Raw genomic sequence first — 24975 nt, forward strand, 5'->3', positions numbered from 1 at the left:
GTGGTTTAACAACGTGTTGCCTCTTAGACTCTCGAGGGCCGAATCGTCCTCTTACACGTCATTCGACGTCCTTTTATTATCTCTCCCATTCCTATTGACCAGACATGGCGGGAACTGGATCCTTGGCTGTGGTGAATATGGCATGGTAGCTTGGGTGACTGGTGGCAGGCTTGGGCGGCGGTTGGTTGAAGTTTTACATTATATAAATGATATTTCGAGTTTACAATTGTATTTTAGTATAAGGTATCGATTGTATTTTTACTACAAATAAAACAGAAATTCTATTTCAATCGAAAAACATTAGTTTGTTTCAAGCGTTACGAGTGGTGAATACAATAATGAGCCGACTTCATACACAGTAAATACATATGTTACCGTACACTGGTAATACATAGGACCTTTTCAAAAGTTACGCGAGATTTCCTTTCATTCCACCGGAACGAAGGGTCACTTAGTCTCAGCAAATGTGGTTCCGCTAAATGATTATATACAATAGATGTTGCAGCAGCTTTTGGATAATGTGAGGATCGAAGATTGCCAATCAATGCATCAAACTCCTCCCATACAGATGACAGCGCTTCATCACCAACGATTTGCGGTAGTTTCGTAAATGTGTATTCTATGGATGTCATTAATGGCATTATTAGCATCCTTAATGACTGGTGTGCATAGTTGTACTTTCGGTTATCCCCAAAATCTTTCTGCTTGAAACAAGGATCTAACAGCATTGGTTAGGCTACTAATTCGTCTAACTCAAGATTTGTAAATCACTTTACCAGCTCAGAAATCAATTCTTTACACAGCTTTTTTATAATCACTAGAACTGATTTCTCTTGATCGATATAATATTGATCATGTCAAATTATCAGTCGGGGGAGTATAGCAGTTTTCGATAACGACACAGTTTTCTCCCCGTTTTATATCTCAAACGTTTTTAAAATATTTCGAATGGAATGTTTTTATGATTAGCTATATTATATTAGTCGCATCATTTCATTCGATACCCTTATGCGGGTTGGCTTTATCATAAATAACTGTGATTTACCAGTCAAGCCCGTTCATCTGATACCCATATGATGGGCTTTTCAGAGGGAATGTAGTCTACCATTTCGTAACGGTCGCCATTCTGGATTTACATTTTTCATGAATAACTGTGTTCTACTAGTCAAGTACTTTCATTTGATACCCATATTGATGAGGTTTTGGCAAAATATGTAGTCTGTCATTTTATAACGGCCGCCATCTTGGATTTCCATTTTACATAAATAGCTGTGTCCTACTAGTAAAGTACTTTCATTAGATACCCATACTGAGGGGGTTTTGAAAAACTACTTATTTCGCCATTTTGAATGGATTTATCATAAATAACTGTGATTTACCAGTCAAGCCCGTTCATCTGATACCCATATGATGGGCTTTTCAGAGGGAATGTAGTCTACCATTTCGTAACGGTCGCCATTCTGGATATACATTTTTCATAAATAACTGCGATCTACTAGTCAAGTCATTTCATCTGATACCCATATTGATGTGGTTTTGGCAAAATATGTAGTCTGTCATTTTATAACGGCCGCTATCTTGGATTTCCACTTTACATGAATAACTATGTCCTACTAATCAAGTCCTTTCATTAGATACTCATATTTATGGGGTTTCGAGAAAATTTGTAATCCGCCAAAATTTACAAACATGCAAACAGTTAAATGAAACCGCTTAAAAACAGCACGGGAAACATATATTTCTTCCGCACTGCCGCAAGCCACTGTACGTCAAAACAAGGGTCCGATTCACAGTTCTTTATCAATAAGCCGGCTCTTAAAAGAAACACGGTTCTTTTATGAACCGTACTTCTTTTTTGAACCATGGTTCTAAAATGAACCGCGGTTCAAAAAGAGCCACGGCTCATAAAAGAACCGTGGGTCTTTTTTGAACCGTGGATCATTCAAGAGCCGTTCATTTGAGAGCCGCGGCTCATTTTTAAAGAACCGTGGATCGTACGCTATTTCTGATGTACCGGCTCAAATGAGCGGCTCGTGAGCGCTCGCCCATCTCTACCGTGAATCTCGTTTTCGGCTAACTTCCGTACCGAAACCAGTCCTCCATCCAAGGTGGGGACATAGAGTACACGTTCCAACGTAATAACAACGTGCTGACCGTTAACATTCACACCGATAACGTTTCCATTGCAGCAACCAAAAAACCAGACGGGTTTTGTATACCCAAAATTATCAATAGGCTCGAGCCTAAATAAATAGATAGGTCTGGTTAATCTTAAATAAACAAAAAAACATCTTTATCGCACGATCCTTATTGAGGATCGTGTGAGTCAGATAAGGCCGGTCGATGCCGGGCCTAAATAAATACATTTCTCCTGCACGATCCTGTTTGAGGATCGTGTGATTTATAGCGTCTAGTTTTAAGATAAGAAATTTTGGTTTATGTTTTGGTGTTACGATAGCGGGGAGCTTATCGTAAGATTAGGTTTCATTAAGAGGAATGAGAAAAATAAAAGGGAGTCGATCGTGAGCCACGCAGGAGAACGGTTGTCTCCTGAAAACAAGAAGTGGTGTTTTCTTGTGTTTTAGAGTGAAAGAAAGTGCCTTGGCCGCCGGTCCGCTACATTGTGGTGACAGCGGAAAAAAGTGCTTATAAGTACAGGGCCAATTTCTGACTGGTGAGTTGCAGTGTGTGGAGTGCAAGAAAAAGAATTGGGTCTCGCTGCGCGTGCCAGAAGTGAAGCCGTAAAGAAGAAGAAAAATTGCTCCGTTCAAAAGAAGACTAGGGTTTTCTCCAGCCAGCAATCAATTAATCAATCGGCATATGGTTATAGTTTTGTGTTACTTCATTGATAAACCCTAGAGTGTAGAGAGAATAAATTCCGTCATCATCCCGTGGTGAAGAATACAGTGGCAGGTCGGCACCTACGGTTAGCTAAAGTTTGATAAAGTTCCGGTGAATTGCGAATTTCGAAAAAAAAAAAAGTGACCAAATTTCATCACTAACTGTTGTACTACCAAGCCCGGAAAAACACTTGCCAAGTTTTCCAACACATTTTTTTTGTACGCCTAAAGTTGCAAGAAAAAGAAGAAGATGCGGATTAAGGAAGTTTTGGTGATTACAGTTGGGTAAGTAAACAAAAACGTTAAAACTATTCTATTTTACGATTCGACTAAAATAATCTTTTGGATTTTTTTTTTTTAAATCCGTTTAAGTCGAATTCGATCATTCTATGCACGAGCTATAACCCTCACCTTGTCACAAAACAAACGTCAGAATAATTCACCCCTATTCGTGTGAAGCAATTTACTTTCTATCGAATTGGAAAAAGCGAAAGCAGTTTTTTTTAATTGTTAAAATTTAAATGAAAATAACTTGATGTATAGTGAACCTGTTCACGAATCAATACGGTGCTCCTAATCGCATAGTGTCTCAAGCAACTAAATCTTAGTTGGTTAAAAATGAAAAGTGTTGATCTTTTCGGATACTTATTGCTGCCATTAATTACACATTTATAGCATCTATGGCAAAAGTACTGTTTAAAAAAAAAAAAATAAATAAATAAATAAATAATAATAATTTCGATCAGTACGACGCCCATGCCCAAATTTAATATGACCGGAAGAGTTAAAACTGAATGAAGTTAAAACAATATATATATATATATTTTCTGGAGTTTATATCAATTATATCTTTTTTTTTCCCAATAACGTCTAAAAATACACAATAGCAATATAACAGATATATTTGAAAAAAAAAATTGTCCTGACATACTCCTAACGTTTTCTTTTAAATTTCCTTGCATCTCCACCAAAACTTTATCCATAATATAATCGTCTTCTATTTGAGAAGAAGATTGTTTGGATCTGTCAAAGTAACTAATTATATTTATTTATTGAAATTGATATTATGATATGAAAAATAAATGAAGAAAGGTATTATTGTGTTAGGGATAGTGAATGCAGGAATTGTTTCAAAAGATAAAGTCGGGAAAATTCAATGTGCGAGACCTGAAAATATACGAATTACTGCGATGTTCATATATAAATAAAAAAGACATTAAATATTTTAATGATACAAGAATATGAACTATGAACTTTGAGAATATTAACTATACCTTTGTTATCGTGTTTCCATGTATCAAAAGAAAATGTATTTTTCATCAAATTATCTCAATTTTACCCGTTGAATTAAAATTATGAAGATTTTTTGTAAACTGATGCTATTAATAAAAACCAAAATCAAGTGTATTCATAATTATCAAAAAAAAATAGATCTCTATTTTAAACATGGTTTAATTAGTCATGCGTTTTGATAATCTAATATCTACTGTTTCATAATGCGTTGGTTCAAACTTGCATTGATGTCTGAATATATATTTGAAAGCGAAGAAATATGATATTGCTGTATTGTGCAGTTGTGATTGAGAATTTACGTACATGAAGATAAGAATTGTTATAAAAGGGATTTCTGGAATTTTTTTTCTCCTTCCGAAAATGAAATTCAAAATACAATAGAAAAAAAAATGTATGTTTTATTTACGATATGCATTTAACAATTTTCCATTTGAGAAGAAGTTGCTGAAGAAGAAGCAAAAAAAGTTTGGCTCTATTGAATTAACATGGTTAAAAATCGTCCATAATATATCCATGAAGGCTTATCATTGGTACTCATAGTAATTTTGAATCGTTGGGTTTTGTTTAAATATTAAAAATGGATTTCAAAGTTTCATACGAGCGATTCATTCAAAATGTGAAGTACCAGTTAATAAGAATCGAGAAGAACATTGAGAAGGATGTTTCCGAGTGGGAAATTAAACTTGCCCCATCAGATCGAATTAGCGTCAAAGCGAACGTGCTCGATAGCAAGGGTACAACATTTAAGGATCACGAATGTAAACTGGAATCTAAAATCGTCGAATTTGAACAAAGAGTTGTAAAGCTTGAAAAGGAGAAGGATCGCATGAAATTAGACATACTGAATCTCAAGCAAGAAAAAAGCGTATTATCGAATAAGCTGAATCATTTTCAAGAGCTAAAACTATTCGAATATAGATTGAATAAAACTCTAGAACGAAAAATTCGTAATAAGACTGATTTAAAGGCACAAGTTTCTAATAATTTACAAGAGATAGGTCGATTGGAGAAACAGCTCAAAAATGAGAAAAATTTCCACTCAGCTATCGAGAAGGAGAAAAAATCGCTGGAGAGAAAAATCGAAGAGCTACAGAGACAAACCACCGAGTCGAATAAAGCAAATCCCCAAAACTTAAAGCCTCTTAAAGCCAAAAAGATGATGAAGAAGAAGAAAGCAAACCACGAAAATATTTATAAGTGTAAATCCAGGCTGAAAGAGAGTAAAACGAAACTAAAATATGCAGACCGTGAAAATTCCCAATTGGCTGAAAAAAACTTTTTTTTGGTAGAAAGCAACCGGAAAACATCTGAAGAGATAAAAAAAACTGCGAACATCGTTTCAGGTAGTCGAGGATGCCCTCAAGCAAGAGAAAAAGAAAACCCAGGAAATAAACACGCTACTGGAAAAATGGAAGAAAAAATTTCACGAACTGGAAGAAAAAATTCAAACGACAGTGCAAAACCAGGCTGCATATGAATTTCCAATGGTAACGGCGATACAATGTATCCCGGAATTCCATGGCAAATCAGAAGAGTTGCAGCCTTTTTTGATGCAGATTGATTATTTTTCAAATGCCTTTCCTGAAAATGCTGACCAAAAACCACTACTAAATGTAGTATATACAAAACTAAAAGGCGAGGCTCTCATGCGTCTTCATGATATACAAGGCGACACATGGGCCAATGTGAAACTGAATTTGAAAAATAGTTTCCAATTAGAAAAAAGTATTGGAACAATAATTAAAGAGATCGAAACACTAAAACAAAGCAGTCACGAATCTTATAACGAATACAAAATTCGCGCTAAAGAATTATATAGGTTCGTAAGCGCTCTGCCGGAACACGGAAATGAGTCGTATGCGAACACTGCTTTGAGGAAGCATTTTTTAGCGGGTCTCAAAAGTAACGCTTTAGCCTTGACAGGAAAGTCGCAACGGGATAAAACATTCCCAGAATTACTTGACTGGTTTCAGAAAGAAATCGATGAGGAGGAAGAACTACGCAAGATCCACAACAGACTGCAGTCAACAAGGATGAGAACATCGCAACAACAACAAAATAATTACAATAGAAGCACACAAGCCAACAACTACAACTACAATCGTAATAACAAAAACAACAGATAAGGAAATAATAACGATTATAGAGAACAACGCAACAATTATCGAGGAAATAACAATAACTACAGAGGGAATAAGAGCAATTATCGAAGAAATAATATCAATTTTGGAAAAAATTACAACAATTATCAAGGAACTCGAAACTTCGATAACAATAACGGCTATAATAATAACAACAATTCCAATCCCAACGAAAACTATAGGGAAAATAATAGAAACGGGGGTTATTACAAAAATAACAACAATAATTACAGGCGACATAAGGATAACCAGAATAGCTAAGCTACCTCTGTTAGGGTAGCCATGGTTAACAGATACAAAAGAAAAAAAGATTATTTAGGGGGAAAATAAATCGGTGAAATAATTAAAGAGGATAATGAAATTACAGAAGAGATAGAATAATAGGAAGAAAAAGGGAATAATAGGAAGAAGAAGGGTTTTTTTAAAGAAGAAAAAAATTACAGAAAAAATTCAATGAAAAAAAAATTAAATGGAGAAAGGATAAATGTATGAAACGAATGAAAATTATGATTTATATATAAAGCGTAAAGACAATCAAGGAGGAATAATCGAGAAAAACAAAGGTGTAAGGCGAATTCATTAAAACAGTTGAAAGAGTCAAAGCACAAGTGAAGTAAAATATTTTTTTTTGAACAGTTGAAACAGCTAACAGCTAACTACAAAAACAAATTAACTATTATATTTTGGTGTAATTTTTTTTTGTTTATATATCCATAATAAATAAAGTTCCAAGTATTTTCACAGATCGCACCTAGGACCTACAAAAAGAGGGGGGAGAGACCGCATCCACAGTTTGTTTTTAGGACCGGAACAGAGTGACGCCACACATCAGCAGAGAGGAGAAAGACGCGATCTATCAACAGAAGAATGGTAAGAAGGTTTAAAAAAAAACGGTCAAAAAAAAACATGAATAAATTTTCAATAGAGTTCTGGATAAAATACACAAAAAAAAAGAAAAGAGAGAAATTATGAGAAAAAAAATGTGTTAATGAATGAGAAGAGAATAATCGAACACGTTTTAAAAAAGTTAAATCAATTTTATTGGTAATTTGCTCAAAAGCTAGAAATATGAAAAAAGATCGGCAATGTAAAAAAAACAAATCAAAACAATGTATGAAATAAAAACAAAGAACGAAACAATGTAAAAAAAAAAAGTTGTAATTACGTACACTGTAAAATGGTCAAACTGGTAAGACGAAAATTAATTTTCAACGAGGAGCGAGACGTGGTCAGGCAGGCAAAGACAGATCTCAGCATACCGCTGATGGGAAGAGGAACGATTCGGCATCCCAGCCGGATGCTCGCAAGAAGAGGACGACGAGTCATGCGGAAGGTCGATGGTCATTGGTGTTGGGTGCTGTGGGACGACGGAGCGAAAACAGGAAGCAATTCGAGAGTCGATGAAAGTGGATTCCATAATTGGAGTAATGAATTTGTACACTTTACGTTGAAGTAAAAGATTACAACAGTCTCAAAAATTATTTTTTTTCGCCGGAAACTGATAATACTATTAAGAATGAACAGGATCTAAAATAAGGATCAAAGATGAACTGAAGGAGATGACATTTAATGATTGGAGAGCCTAAACTGCTATAATTGAAACACTACAACCGGAGCAGCAAATGAAGCTCTAAAACTAGCAAACAAAAACAAGTTCTTGAAGTTGAATTTCATTCCAACGATGACGTGGTGGAATTATGGACCGTTCTAAAAGGTTGTTCAGGAATGGAACCCAGAAACACGCAACAGTGGATCAAGACGGATGAGACGGCGCAACGCGGAAGGAGGCAAGCGGCAACTCACACCTAGTACCAGAGACCAACCAACTGATGACTCGTCAACCAGTCAACGAATGTACAGAGCGAAAGAAGATGAGCAGCCGGTGAACAGTTAGACAGTGAAAAAAAAATGTACATTGCCTCAATCAAAAATTTATTGTGACACAATTATACACATTTATATAATATTGAAAAAAAAAAACATATTAAAACATTGAGCTATTTATGTAGAAAAGTTGATAGAAAAATATTAGCACCGGAACAGGAAATCTAACCTTTCGAACCAATTTTAGGAAAAACTCATCTAGTTTCCCCTAAAACTCATTGAGTAGGGGGATATGCAGCAACCAAAAAACCAGACGGGTTTTGTATACCCAAAATTATCAATAGGCTCGAGCCTAAATAAATAGATAGGTCTGGTTAATCTTAAATAAACAAAAAAACATCTTCATCGCACGATCCTTATTGAGGATCGTGTGAGTCAGATAAGGCCGGTCGATGCCGGGCCTAAATAAATACATTTCTCCTGCACGATCCTGTTTGAGGATCGTGTGATTTATAGCGTCTAGTTTTAATATAAGAAATTTTGGTTTATGTTTTGGTGTTACGATAGCGGGGAGCTTATCGTAAGATTAGGTTTCATTAAGAGGAATGAGAAAAATAAAAGGGAGTCGATCGTGAGCCACGCAGGAGAACGGTTGTCTCCTGAAAACAAGAAGTGGTGTTTTCTTGTGTTTTAGAGTGAAAGAAAGTGCCTTGGCCGCCGGTCCGCTACACCATTACCAATACCGCATGACTTCGTATTCGTATCGTCGGCCAAAGTAACATCAACAACAACATCGCTCTTATACTCAAGAAAAAACTCGCGAAAATGTTCACGCTTGTCCACGGTGATAGGGCAGGGGGTTTTGATAATGTCCACGTGGACACGTTGAGTATTTTTTGAAGTAAAACATTCAAGTTAACCCTTTGCGGTCATATTAAATTTGAACATGGGTATCGTACTGGTTGTAATTATTTTTACTTGAAAAAGCAGTGATGTATAACTTATATGCAGTATATTCATAACTTGTGAGATTATGATAGATGCACATCATTATTTTTTTTGTAAAGTTTAGATAAGTATTTGCTAAACAAGTGTTTCAATGTGTTACTTGCATATAAAGAATACGTGTAATTTTGTTTTCTTCGTGTGATGTTTTTCGAGACAGTCCCTAAAATGCAGCCCTGGTTTTCGCATATATCACGAAAATAATTAGTTTGGTGTTTCACCTTTAATCTTTCTGTTTGAACATACAGAACAATGCTCTTCACATCTACACATTGCCACAATGCATGAATTGTTGCATTAGGCCTTTCCTCAAGCATGGGTAACAACTTTTGTTTATACTGAGTACCGTTATTTATTATTCATAGAAGCACCGTTTTGATTTGTGAATAAGTCCACTAGATGGGGGCCTCCGAAGCCACATTGGTTGCGCGTTCGCTTAGTAAGCGATCGATCGTGAGTTCGAAACTCAGGGCCCTCATTGACCATCTTTGTGTTGTTACAGAATAACTACGTCCACGCAACAATCATCAGCGATGGAGATCGATCCACGGTCGAAATATGATCGATTCATCCATACAACTGCTCTGCTCTGCAAGACACATCGGGCTGCTGTTCTATAAATAACTCAACAATGATCAATCAACTGCCTCCGCTGTCCGGTCTAACTGGATAATGGAAGAACAGATAGAAAACTCTTACGCCTAAATGGCTGCTACTGTGTAAATGTGTGTATCATATGGAATGGTATAGAAGGGAATACTCTAACGCCGAAAAATGGCAACTGTGTAATGTGCTAATTATAGATATGATAAATATGTGACATGTACACGATTAAAATTCGGCTCTGTTACAGCTAAAATGCCAATGAGCCTGAAATAAATAAATGGGACAAAAAAAAAGTCCACTAGATATTAAAATCGATTTATAAAAAATAGGAACTTAAAGAAAAGAATAATCCTTGATGCACATGAATTAGTAGAATCGCTACAGATGTTGAAAATCTCCGTTCATGGAAAACGAAACATCACGAAAAACGCTACATTATGGATTTCAAGGTTGCAACATTTGTACAATCCGATAGGATTTGACACGCTCAGATTAAGGAGGATAGAGACACGAATTTCAGACGTTTCTTCGAGCTCCGAAAAAGTAAAACGAAGAATATTTTTACCATCCATTAGATCACTACTTGTTTATCTATCTTTCAACAATACAACAAAAATTGAACGGAAAAAAATATATCCATAAATAGAAGCTGATCAAGTGAGGGGGTCCAAGAAAAAGTTGTGCCATGGCGTACACGATTCCAGCCCTTCTGGTTATCTGAAACAAACAAATCGAACAGATTCTGAATTAGTAAAAATGCCACTATCGCACAAGTCAAAAACGTGTGTTTTGACAAAATGGCGGAAATTTTAAGAAAAAAATGCTGTTCAAAACATTTTCTTCAAGTTTCTTGATTTTTTTAAAATAGTAAAGTTACGAAATTATGATTTTTTATAGGTTCATGCGATGGAGAGATGCATATAGATTGTATTCATGTAAACATAGATCGAATGAGTAGAACTTGAGATATCGTATAAGCCAGTTTGAAAAAACGTGTTTCGAGAAAAACGCCTTTGAAGTCAATTGTTATGGCCGTACTAGATAAGATATCGCATCACTAAAATGGAGCTATTAACACTCAAAATCTCGGTCTCCGGCGTAACGCTTTCGTTTTCGAAACTTTGATTTTACATCCCGGTATAGAAATGAAAGACGTAGTCCTACGTCAAAAAAATATTTTTTTTATTTCAAGACTAGAATACCCTCTTAGAGAACGCAAAATTGTGCTAATTTCAAATCCGACCGGATTCCGGAATAAGGCTTTATTTTACCGAAAAACACTTGAAGGGATTGATGATGATGATGGTCCCGCCTCCTTCCCCTACAGAGATTTGAGCAAGACGAGTTATCTAAAAGATATTTTTTTCTCAGCATTGAAATCAGTTTAGCAAAAAAACGAACTGATTTTATTTACAGGTATAAGTTCAAAAAAAAATTCTAATGTCCAAAGACAAGCCAATACTCAGTCTAGTCCGCCACAGGGCCGATACGGTCCCGACAAGGCCCTTGCAGCCAAATGGTCCACCAAAACACGAGTCCAACCGCCAGCCTTGTTTTGGATTGACTTGAATATCCCCATCCAGAGAAATCGAGAAATTTTACTTCACGAAAAATTTCTAGACCGGCCCTTACAATACTTTTAAATTTTTATCCTTCATATCTGCAACACGCGTGCGACGCTCAAACTTTTGTAGACTACTTTTATTTTTTACAACTACTACAATATAAAAAAAATCAAAATAAAAATAAAAATAGTCCATCATCACCAAGATCATGACAGACATAATAGAGATTAATACAAAATAAAGAAAAAAAATTATGTAAAAAAGACGGGTGGGTAATGTCGGGGACATAACCGGAGTGACGTAGGACTATACAAAGGGGACAGCTTTTGTTAAATATATATTTTAAATTTATCGTTTTATTTTCTTCTCCTACGTGAATACCTACCTATCTACCTGAAAAATGGATTAGTTTACTGTTTACTCTTTATGAACATGTTGATGGTTCTGAAAAGAACCTTTGGTGTTGTGTTTTTGTTATCACTCGATATTCCTATCTTGTTCGGTTAAACCTTCCTGTTTAGCTATTGCGTTTGCCACTCGCCACAGCTTTCACAGTTGAAAAATTTCTTCCCATCCAGCTTGTGACATATTGTACAGTAAATTACATTCAATGGCACGTCGCATTACCACCACTCAGTGTCGGATTGGAGGTAATTTTAACCTGTAATTGAACATTTGTGATGATAGTGGTACAGTGTCGACTTTCAATGTGGGGTCATAATTTGGACCCCGAACTCTATGTTTACAAAAATGTCCAACTAAATATGTCGCATTACTGGTCCGTCCAATTAGCTAAATGTCGAGATAAGTGTAAATTACTGTACTTTCAATCTAGAAGCAATTTAAGAATTGGTGAAAATCAATAAGCTCAGAACAACTGCCAAATTCACATACTCATCATATCCTGGCGGACAAATTATTAAAAAATCAATTTGTGTTTTATTATTATTTTGGATATTGTTTTAGAAAGCATTGAACTGTATTTCCTAAACTCTTTTTTGGAAGGTTTGATGGCCCTGAAAAGCGCCTTGTTTTATGGAATGGTTCCAATTTAGAAAACTTAGTACTCGTAGTTTTGAAAAAAACCATTTCGAACGCCCTCGATGCCGCCTTGTTCTGGATTTGCCACCAAAGCAGTTTGTATAAAGAACAAACTTTTTTCTTCTGCTACTTGGTGCCGTTTTGCGATTGCGTTTGCCACTCGCCACTCGCTGCAACTGCCTGTTGTTGTCTTGATGTGTTCTGTTCTGAATGCGGTTTTTCTTATCGTCGCGAGCAGCTTTACCAGCCAACTCGATCACTTTGGCGGCCGAAACTATATAACGCCGGCTGGTGCACTGATGCTAACGCGCTCGGCCTAGCTACCATTGCTAAGCAATTGGCGGATACACCTACGAAGAACTGCACACCTGCACGGTTCGAGTGGGACTTTGCCTTTCCCTTAATTTGTCCTCCTTTGTTACGTCTACGATTCCGATGCCGTACAACCACATGGGTTTACGGTTTGAAAGAAAATAAGATATTTTTTTGGGGTCCGCGCGTTTTATACTCTAGCGGTACACACTCACAGGATAGAGACAAATCGGCAGACTCAGCCAGAGGGGCGAGTCCAACGAGACGAACGAATGAGCGTTAAAAGGGAGCGATGGCAAAAAAATACATTCATTACGATTAGTTCGCTCGTTGGATTCACATGCAAGCTAAAAAGGGTCCTTTTCAGGATCACAAAATTATCTTCAATCTAAAGAGTTTATTGTTTTGTTATCTCTCGATATCCCCATCTTGTTCAGCTAAACCTTTCTGTTTAGCGATTGCGTTTGCCACTCGCCACAGCTTTCACAGTTGGAAAATTTCTTCCCATCCAGCTTTGTGACATGTTGTACAGTAAATTACATTCAATGCGACGAGCCGAAGCGCCACTCAGTGTCGCATTGGAGGCGATTTTAACCTGTAATTGAACATTTGCGATGACAGTGGTACAGTGTCGACTTTCAATGTGGGGTCATAATTTGGATCTCTATGTTTACAAAAATGTCCAACTAAATAAGTCGCATTACATGTCCGTCCAACTAGCTAAATGTCGAACTAATAGTAAATTACTGTACTTTCAATAATCAGGAAAGTCCCCAACTATCAATAAGCTCAAAACAACTGCCAAATTCACGTACTCATCAAATCCTGGCAAACAAATTATGAAAAAATCAATTTGTGTTTTATTATTATTTTGGATAATGTTTTAGAAAGCATTGAACTGTATTTCCTAAACTCTTTTTTGGAAGGTTTAATGGCCCTGAAAAGCGCCTTGTTTTATGGAATGGTTCCAATTTAGAAAACTTAGTACTCGTGGTTTTGAAAAAAAAACCATTTCGAACGCCCTCGATGCCGCCTTGTTCTGGATTTGCCACCAAAGCAGTTTTTATAAAGAACAAACTTTTTTCTTCTGCTACCTGATGCCGTTTTGCGATTGCGTTTGCCACTCGCCACTCGCCGCAACTGCCTGTTGTTGTCTTGATGTCCACCGAACCGAATGTGTTCTGTTCCGAATGTGGGTTTTCTTATCGTCGCGAGCAGCTTTGCCGGCTAACTCGATCACTTCGGCGGCCGAAGCTATATAACGCCGGCTAGGTGGACTGGTGCACTGGTACTAACGCGCTCGGCCTAGCTACTCTTGCGGGGAACTCCAGAACGACACGGTTCGAACGGGTTTTGCCTTTCCCTTCACTTTTCCTTCTTTGCCATGTCCAGACATGGCTGCTTGGGTTGGTTTGTTGATGTGTTGTGATGCGAACCGATGTGGTGTACGGTTTGAATGAGAATGATCGTTACGGCAGCGGAGCGGGGATTTTTAAGCTGACTGGCTGGCTCGAGAATTACGCATGTGTGAGACTGCGACCAATGTTTCGTTCATTTTTTTCTTTTTCCTTTCCAATCGTGCTTCATTCTATTTCGCTGCTGCTCTGGTTGCCCGTTTTGGTCGGTACGATTTGAGGAGCACAAAATGGACCAATCAAAAATGGGTACATAGTGCATTTTGACAATGCTTGATATTTCACAATTATTCAATTATTTATCTCAAGGAAAATGAAATGTTATTCGTTATGATAGATGCGTAGATATATTTCCTATCAATTGATGCAAAAACCTTTGCGATCTATTGAGAAATGCTCGAGTTATAAGCGTTCCAAATCTTGCATTTTTTCCTACTTGTTCAGTGCCTAGATTTCCATTTCACCCCCTATATCTTCCGGTTAGACGTAGTCCTACGTCAAAAAATTAAATCGTCTCCACATTATAATCCGTTCAATAGAAACTTCGTCAGATACAATATTCAATGAAAAAAATAAAATAAAAAAGACTGCATAAAACTTTTCACATAAATTATCCGTTCGTATAAAACTTCGTCATTTAAAATTTTTGTCATAAAGTAAAAGAAAAATCATTCAGCTGTTATGAAAACACAGCCTTCACGTGTGAAACACAGCTTCTCTTAAACTCTGCTAATGTTGTTGCACGTTTAATATGTCTTGGCATCGAGTTGAAAACATTTATTTCTTTGAAATATAACGAATTTTGTGAAGCACATGTCAAGAAATGGGGTGTTCTTAATTCATTCGCGTTTCTAGTGTTATAACTATGGAAGTCACTTCCTCTTTCAACTCGATCACACAAATATCGAGGTAGCAAACCGTTAATTACTTTAAAAATGAACACCATAGTTAAATAAACAATTCTTTGCTTCACGGATAACCATTGCAAAGCGTCCAGCATCAAAGATGAGGAAGTGAACCTATTACATTTTATTATTAATCGCATTATTTTATTCTGCAAACGCTGTAATCTCGATATTTGTGTTCCATTGGCTAGAAATAGAATGGATGAACAAAAGTCCAAATGAGGAGAGATGATTGATTTGTATATCTGTATTTTGCTGCAAATAGTTAAATAATTTTTCAATCGGCATAAGATTCCATACTTCTTGGCAATTTTTTTGATGACATTGTCAATGTGAGTGTTGAACTTAAGTTTGTCATCAATAATCACGCCAAGATATTTAATCTCCCGAACGCGGTCAATAGTCTCATAATCAATAACAATAGAGACGTTTTCATTTATTCGATTTCGCGAGATTATCATGTATTTTGTTTTACTTATGTTCAATTTCAATTGCTTATACTTCAACCATCTACTTAGAAAACGCAAATCTTCATTCAGGTGCAAAACGGCCTGATATACATCTTTAGCTGCAATGAATAACACAGTGTCATCTGCGAAAAGATTAATATCGCAAAATCGTAAGACTCTCCGCATGTCATTGATATACATAATAAATAAAAGAGGCCCTAATACACTGCCCTGAGGTACTCCAATATTATTCTCTACAGGACTAGAAATGAAATCGCTAAAAGCAGTCCGCTGAGTTCTGCCAAACAAATAGCTTTCAAACCATTTAAATGCAGTACTCGTAATTCCAAAGCGCTTAATCGTGTTCAACAACAAGGGCCTAGAAATTGTCTCGAAAGCGCGTTTTAGATCCAAGAAAACAGCAACAATGGTTTCTTTATCTTCTAATTGTTCATTCCATTTTGCTAATACCAAGTTCAATGCGGTTTCACAGGAATGAACTTCCCGATATCCCGATTGTTCTGGTATTAGCAAAGAGTTACAATCTAAATATTCCAACAGCTGGCCTTTAACAACAAGTTCTAATATTTTCTCTAAGGTGTGCAACATGTTGATGGGACGAAACTCCTCGGCTTTAATCGTTCCAGCAACCTTTTGGATCGGAACAACTAAAGATTCTTTCCACACTTGAGGCACATGCCCAGTTTGCAATGATGTATTTATAAGGTCCAGCAAGATGTGAGAAATGATATGGAAGCAGTCTTGAACAACTCTAGCATTAACATTGTCTACTCCAACTGTTTTTTCTAATGAAAAGCAAATAGTTTTCAACTGACCTAGTGTAATTGGGTGGAAATCTTCAAATCTACAATTACTATGAACCGGCTGTTTTATTTCATCGGGTTCATCGACCAATTCAATAGATTGATTGATCAATGAAACACTATCGAGAAAATAATCGTTAAACTTAGATGCTATTACTTGCTCGGATTGTTCTAATGTGCCATTAAAGGTTATGGACCGCGGTTTGCAATTACTTGGCTTCAATAAAGATTTTAAAATTTTCCATAACTCCTTGCTGTTGTTTTGATGCTGATCAATTTTCCTCTGAAAATATTCACAACGTGTTTTTTTTATTGATTGTGAATATTTATTCCGCGCGATCGTGTACCTGTTCCAATGAAAATCACTATTCGTTTTACAAAACTTTTTGTACCAGCTGTCCCTCTCACGTTTAAGACGTAAAAGATCCAAATTGTACCAGCTGTTCGAGTTTTTCATAGACACAAACTTTTGATCAACTAGCTGATTTGTACACGTTTTCAAGACGTTAGTTAGAACAGCTGTAGATTCATCTAAGTTACTAACCTTGGATGGACAATCCAGGCTTCTCTCCACAAGGTTCGAAATAGCCTGTTTAGAATATTTTCTCCAGCACTTCAATTTCACATAATCTTCGTTGTTAATGAAACTATCCAAAACGTTAATAACTATGGTCTCATGATCGGTTATTTTTAAATCAGTATCTGTTAATGAACAAACACTATCAATATTGGAATACACATGATCAATCAAAGTTTTACTGTGCCGGGAAATTCGCGTAAACTCATTCACAGTTTGTTTTAAATTGAAAAATTCAGCTAAACGCTTCAAATGATTCGAATTATGGTTATCACACCAATTAATATTAAAGTCAACAGGCAGTATATTTCATTTACTAGAATCCATGAACATTTCGAGCCAGTTTTCTAACTTTTCAACGAAACGTTGGTCACTAGAGCTGGGAGAGTGATATAAAACACCATAATTACCCATCTTCATGCCACGTGCAACTGTTATGCCTAAGAACCAGTTTCCATCAATCATTTCGTTGAGGCGAAGATTGAATTGTACTGATTCTCTTACATAAATAGCAACACCGCCAGTATGTCTAGAATGTGATAAACAAGCAGCAACATTATATCCCGGAATACTATATTGATCAAATGATTCAATTTCAACAATGTGGGTTTCTGATAATAAAACTAAAAGTGGACGCTTTTCCTCAACAATCTGACGTAATGCTACGTAGTTTGTCGACAACCCCGCGATATTTAAATACAGTACATGAAATTGATCCATCTCTCGGTAATCGGTAGTCATTCGTATCGGATATATTTATTGATAGCTCCTGCGGTGGTTAGAACGAAAACGTCCATCATCGTTCTTTCTTAAGTCGAAGTGGTTTCTTTTGTTGTGGTTTCTTTTCTTTCGCATCAGACTGTGTTAGAACAATTGAGTTGGTGAATTGAGTTAGCCAGTGGTGCGTTCCGTACACGAAAGCGAAAACGCGCCCCGACTGCGTGCACCGGACCACATTCGTGAATAAGTGGAGTGCGCAAGCAAATCTAAGTCAACGAGAGGAGAAATTATTCCACAGCGAGCGCTGTCATCTTTTGTTCGTGCATCGGCATTGATTGCCCGTTCGACACCAATACACTGACGATAGTGTGGAGAGCGTGGTCAGCGGAAGCAGTCATTGAATCATACGCACTGTGTGCAAATTTAGGTATAGTCATAAAAAATTAATTATAAGATAGTTTTTTTTTTCATTATTTTTATTTCATTATTATTTTCTATATATTATATACAAAAATCATAATTAGAATTAAAGTTCCACGTAATGGCAGAGGGTGGTGGGAGTCTCCTTATATGGAGATCTCCGACATGGAAACAAGTGACTCCCCCTTATGTATGAAAAAGGAAGCAGGAAGAGCACTCAAACGCGATAACTCTTCCGGGGACGAGTCAACTCACCCTACTAAGCCCCCCTCAAAAAAACTCGCAAGTCTCCCTCCCCAACTTTCCGATTCTCCCACTCTCCCTCCTCAGCCCTCCAATACTCCCACTCTCCCTCCCCCTTCCTCGGTTTCGCTTCCTCCTTCTGATATTACCGTTACAACTCAATCCTCGTCCTCGTCTTCTCCCTCTGTGGTCTCCACTCCACGTATCAGAGTCTATCCAGAAGATGCACCTGGAACTGGCCCGTGGGTTGTTTTCTTCCGGCCAAAACCAAATGGAAAAGGACTTAACGTGATTCAGATCATGAAAGATCTGACCAGATACACTTCCGTAGAAGAAATTTTCAAGGTCAGACCGAACAAATTACGAGTTGTCGTGTCTGAACGGAAGGATGCAAACGAGATTGTTGCTGATAAGCATTTCATCCTCGAATATCGCGTATGGATTCCCTCCAATGACGTAGAAATTGGGGGGGGGGGTGGTTTATAACTGAAACGGGTCTGACGGGCGAAAAAATTAGAAGTGAAGGAGTTGGCAAGTTCAAGAAGCTCCCTTCAGCGGAAGTCATAATCTTGGACTGTCGCCAACTCGGTAAAGTCTCCCAATAACAAAATTAACGCCGTCCGACTCGTATAGAGTAACTTTTGCTGGTTCCGCTCTCCCGGACTACGTTATGGTGGACAAATTGAGGCTACCGGTGCGACTCTTCGTGCCAAAGGCCATGACTTGCCAAAAATGCAAGTCAGTCGGCCACACTTCAGCTTATTGTGGCAACAAGGAGCGCTGTGCAACTTGCGGAGAGCAACATGTGGGCGAATCCTGCAGTGCGACTGAGCATAAGTGTCCGTATTGTGGGGGGACTCCACATGTGCTCTCAGCTTGTGAAACTTACAAGAGTCGCTGGGAGAAACAGAAGCGCTCTTTAAAGGAACGCTCGAAGCGCACTTTTGCGGAAATTTTGAAGGGCGCTTCTCCACTGGCCCAACAACAACAACAATCAATATCGACACACAATACCTTTTCCACGTTGCCAGTTGACGAAATGGAAGCGGACACAGCTAGCGGGGGCACACCGTGTATTTTCAAAGGGAATCCCCAGCGCAAAAATGTGACCACTCCCAAATTTCAAGAACAAGTCCCCCCGGTGAAAACCCCTGTTAGCTTGCCTAAAAAATCGAGTGCAGCGGACAAGCCAAATCAGGTTCCTCCTGGCTTCCATGGGAATAGTTCACCTTCGAACGACCCAGCACTCGAGGGGACATCAAAAACCCAAACTGTCCCTATTTGTCCGTCCAGTTCAACTTCCCAATCGAGATTTATAAAGTTGACTGACCTTGTGGATCAAATCTTCACGTGTTTTAATGTTTCCGACTCCATCAGAACCATTGTCATCTAAATGCTTCCAGTATTAAAGACAATTCTGCAACAATTGATGCAAACATGGCCCCTCCTTGCAATGATTATCTCTCTTGATGTCGGAATTCGGTCGGAGATATCACTGTTTTACAGTGGAATTGTCGTAGTCTTATACCTAAATTGGATACGTTCAAATTTTTAATTCATAACTTCAACTGTGATGTTTTTGCTCTGTCCGAAACTTGGCTCTCTTCTCAAAATTATCTCTCTTTCCACGATTTTAATATTATACGCTTGGACCGTGATGACAGATACGGAGGGGTGCTATTGGGGATCAATAAGTGCCACACATTTTTTCGAATTGACCTTCCACCTATTGGAGGGATCGAAGCTGTTGCTTGTCATGCAAACATCAGAGGCAAAGACCTCTGTATTGTCAGCTTGTATTGGCCTCCGAGAGCTGCGGTTTGCCGCAAGCAACTTGCTGACATGTGCTCACTCCTTCCTGAGCCACGATTGATCTTGGGAGACTTCAACTCTCACGGAACTGCCTGGGGGGAACAGTACGATGACAATCGTTCATCGATGATATATGACCTTTGTAACAGCTTCAATATGACCGTTTTAAACACTGGGGAAACAACACGTGTACCTAAACCTCCTGCTAAACCAAGTGCTCTTGACCTCTCGCTTTGCTCGAATTCACTATCGTTAGATTGCAAGTGGAATGTAATCCAGGACCCCAACGGTAGTGATCACTTGCCAATCAAAATTCCCATCACCATTGGGTCGAATTCTTCAGAATCTATAAACATGGCATATGACCTCATAAGACACATTGACTGGAAAAAATATGCGGACGCGATTGCTCTAGCCATCAATTCCAGAGATGGTTTACCTCCATTGGAGGAGTATAACTTCATTTCTCATTTGATATATGACAGCGCGGTTGATTCCGAGTTTTCGATGGTAGAATTCTCTCTTGCTCTCCTTTCTTGTAACAATTCTGCTCCGGGATCGGATAGAATTAAGTTCAACTTGCTGAAAAACCTCCCTGATGTGGCGAAACATCGCTTGTTGAATTTATTCAATCAGTTTCTGGAGCATAATATTGTTCCAGATGATTGGAAACAAGTGCGAGTTATAGCTATTAAAAAACCCGGAAAACCCGCGTCCGACTTCAATTCGTACCGCCCAATAGCAATGCTGTCTTGTATACGGAAATTGTTGGAGAAAATGATCTTGTTTCGCCTTGATCGTTGGGTTGAAACGAATGGCCTACTCTCAGATACACAATATGGGTTCCGCAAGGGCAAGGGGACGAATGATTGTCTTGCGTTGCTTTCTTCAGAAATTCAAATGGCTTACGCCGAAAAAAAACAAATGGCTTCAGTATTCTTGGACATAAAGGGGGCCTTTGATTCTGTTTCAATAGAGGTTTTGTCAGACAAATTACACTCTCGGGGTCTGCCGCCTCTATTGAATAATATGTTATATAACTTGCTTTGTGAGAAACATTTGAACTTTTCTCACGGAGATTCGGCAGTAAGTCGGTTCTCTTACATGGGCCTCCCCCAGGGCTCATGTTTAAGCCCCCTTTTGTACAACTTCTATGTAAGCGACATCGACAATTGCCTTACACAAAATTGCAGCCTAAGACAACTTGCAGATGATGGAGTGGTGTCTGTCGTAGGATCAAACGAATCCGACCTGCAAGGACCCTTACAAGATACTTTGAACAATTTTTCAACCTGGGCCATTGGGCTTGGGATCGAATTCTCCACGGAGAAAACAGAGATGGTGGTTTTTTCTAGGAAGCATAGACCAGCAAAACCAAAGCTTCAACTTTTGGGTAAACCGATCACTCATGCTATGTCATTCAAGTATCTTGGGGTCTGGTTCGACTCCAAATGTACTTGGGGTGCCCATATTAGGTATCTGAGTAAAAAATGCCAACAAAGAATAAACTTTCTCAGTACAATTATCGGCACCTGGTGGGGAGCCCATCCCGAAGATCTTATAATGTTGTATCGAACAACTATTCTCTCAGTGATGGAGTATGGCAGTTTCTGTTTTCAATCAGCTGCCAAAACACACCTCATTAAACTCGAGCGAATTCAGTATCTTTGTCTCCGTATCGCGTTGGGATGTATGCCCTCAACGCATACCATGAGTCTCGAGGTTTTGGCAGGCCTACTCCCACAAAAAGATCGCTTCAATTTATTATCTCTTCGGTTCTTCATCCGGTGTAAGGTCATGAACCCATTGGTGATCGGAAATTTTGAGCAGCTGATCGAGCTAAATTTTCACTCCGGATTCATGAGTTCATATCATGAATTCATCTCCATGCAGGTTGATCCTTCTTCGTATATTCCCAACCGTGTTTGTTTCCCTGACTACATCAATTCCTCTGTGCATTTTGATCTAACCATGAAGCAAGATATCCATGGATATTCAGATTACCAACGATCGAGGATCGCTCCAACGATCTTCGATGAAAAATATGGGGGTATCAATTGTGATAATATGTACTTTACTGATGGGTCCACTATAAATGAGTCCACAGGATTTGGAGTGTTCAACGAATTTTTAAGCACCTCACACAGTCTTCAGAATCCTTGCTCAGTGTATATTGCTGAATTGGCAGCAATTCATTGGGCGCTGGACAGCGTCGCCTCACGACCTGTTGAACACTATTACATTGTAACGGATAGTCTTAGTTCTGTCGAAGCTATCCGTTCAGTGAGGCCGGAAAAGCACTCGCCGTACTACCTTGAGAGAATACGAAAAATTTTGAGTGCTTTATCCAGACGCTGTTATGTCATTACCTTTGTCTGGGTCCCTTCTCATTGCTCAATTCCGGGTAATGAGAGGGCTGACTCATTAGCAAAGGTAGGTGCAATTGAAGGCGATATTTATCAGCGTCAAATCGCCTTCAATGAATTTTTTTCTTTAGTCCGCAAAAATACCATCGCTAACTGGCAACGCAAGTGGAATGAAGATGAATTGGGCCGTTGGTTTCACTCGATTATCCCTAAGGTTATCCTCAATCCGTGGTTCAAAAGTCTGGAATTGAGTCGGGACTTTATTCGCACCTTCTCCCGACTCATGTCCAATCACTGTTCTTTAGATGCACTACTCTTTCGTTTCAATCTTGCTAGCAGCAATCTCTGTGTTTGTGGCCAAGGTTATCGCGACATCGAGTACGTTGTTTGGTCGTGCGAGGATTATCTGGTCGCCAGATCGAATTTAGAAAACTCCTTTCGGGCCCGAGGAAGACAGCCTAATGTGCCGGTGAGAGATGTGTTGGCTCGGTTAGACCTTGATTACATGTCCCATATATATGAGTTATCGCCAGGTCCACAAGTTATCGCCAGGCCCATATAATCAAACCAGCAACCATACCCACGACATAGGACGTGCTGTGACTGTAAACAACGGAACCGGATCGCAGCAGAGACCAACCGCGGAGGCATCAAATTTTGCCGATTCAACATCTCTCCAAGTAATAATGATTTCCAACTCGTATTGTACCAAAAAGAAATTGAATAAAGATTCAGATTAAATTAGTGAGCCGACGAGAACAGTCGCGTTTTCCTTTTTAGCTTTAGCTTAGTTTAGTTAGTCTTTTTTAAAAAACTCCACTTCCTCACATGGGAAGTTAAGTGGCGCAGTCGGTAGGATTAGTTAGCGCCCCGTGTTGAGTGTTTAGTGAAAGTGTTCCCTGAGTGCATATCAGATACAAAACGCAGCAGCTGACACATCACGGAGCTAACGACCTGCTTCTACATAAAAAGAACCCAAAGGATATGGGACCATTTCTTTTTCTAAGGTAAGAATTTTATTTTATTCTACTAAATAAATAAGAAAAATAAAAGTGAAATAAAACAATACATACCAATCACTCAATTACGATTTAACTATCTATCAAGTGCCAAAATAATTAAAGAGTTTATTCTATTAAATAAATAAGAGATATAAGTGAAATAAAATACTTTCAAAAGAACAATAAGTACACCGTAAAATAGTGATTTGATTATTTACTTTTATCAAGTGCGGAATTAATTAAAGTAAAAATGGATGCGCATATTGCAGAATTGCAACAAGCCATCATGGACCGAGATGATCAAATTCAACAGCTTCAGCTTGAGATACAAGGCGCCGTTGAAGCAGTACGCGCTGCTCAACATGCCGCCCCACAAATTGTTGCTCCGCAAGCAGCACAAATTATTCAACATCAACCTGAACCTGTGAACGTTCAAAACGATGTTGCCAACAATTTTGCCAGAACATAAACAATCATAAAATCTTTGCAAACACCACAAATCATAAGGGACATCGCTTGTTTCGATGGAAACCCAGTGAAACTGCACAGTTTCATCAAATGCATCGACAATTTAATTCCACTTCTGGCCGAAGCTAGAAATTCCCCTATATTTCAAGTCTGGATGCAAGCCATCCGTAGCAAAATAATAGGAGATGCCGATACCGTTCTGGAAATTTACGGCACCTCGACAGATTGGGACGATATTAAAAACACATTGATTACACATTATAGCGATAAGCGTGACGAAATTTCCCTCACGCGGGATTTATTTAAATCGAACCAGAGCACTACCGTAGAAGAATTTTATAGTCGGATTTCTCATTCAATTTCACTGCTAGTGAATCTTCTCAATTTGAACGAAAATAATGCTGACGTGAAAGCAGCGAAAAATTCATTTTATCAAGAATTAGGTCTAAAAGTATTTTTGGCAGGATTAAAGGATCCACTTGGACCAATCATAAGAGCGCAATGTCCAAAAACACTAAAGGAAGCGTTACGACTCTGCCTCGAGGAAGGAAATTATAATTATGTTAGAAACCCTTTTAAAGCTGCACCCCCAATTCCACCAAGACCCAACAATTCGATCCCAAATTTATTCCAACAATACCCTAGATCATCACAGCAACATTCTAGGCCATTCCAATTACAACATAGACCATTCCAACCACCACATAGACAATTCCAACCACAACATAGAGCATTTCAACCACAACCTAGAGCATTGCAACCACCTTTCCATCCACCTCCAAGAGCTCATCACTCACAATCTTTCAATCAACCACGCTTCAACTTACCGAACCCCCAAAGGGACGCGTATGTACAAAGACCCAGCGATCAACAACCGAGACCGGTACCGATGGAGGTTGACAACTCCATGAGAACTCGCCAAGTCAATTATATGAATAGACCCAACTTCCAAATTCCTGAGGAATTAAATCCTGAAAATTACTTTTACCCCAATAATGACGAATACTATTACGCATATCAAAATTTCGAAAACCAAAGCAATGAGATTTGCTCAGAAACCCAGCCATCAGACCAACAAATTGAAACCAATAACGAAGAGAAAATCACAAATGAAATCGATGACCTAAATTTTCGACAGCAGGATGCAG

General features: G+C 38.3%; 1 protein-coding gene across 1 annotated transcript; it reads left to right on the forward strand.

Moving 5' to 3' along the window:
• The first annotated feature begins 4710 nt into the window (after positions 1-4710).
• Positions 4711-6259, forward strand: LOC129761288 (myosin heavy chain, clone 203-like). The gene is made up of 3 exons (XM_055759004.1): positions 4711-5418; positions 5477-5620; positions 6107-6259. The coding sequence occupies exons 1-3, from the start codon at positions 4711-4713 to the stop codon at positions 6257-6259; spliced, it is 1005 nt and encodes a 334-aa protein (XP_055614979.1).
• Positions 6260-24975: the final 18716 nt, after the last annotated feature.

This window comes from Toxorhynchites rutilus, chromosome 1 (genome assembly GCF_029784135.1).
Source record: "Toxorhynchites rutilus septentrionalis strain SRP chromosome 1, ASM2978413v1, whole genome shotgun sequence".
NCBI classification, from domain to species: Eukaryota; Metazoa; Arthropoda; class Insecta; order Diptera; family Culicidae; genus Toxorhynchites; species Toxorhynchites rutilus.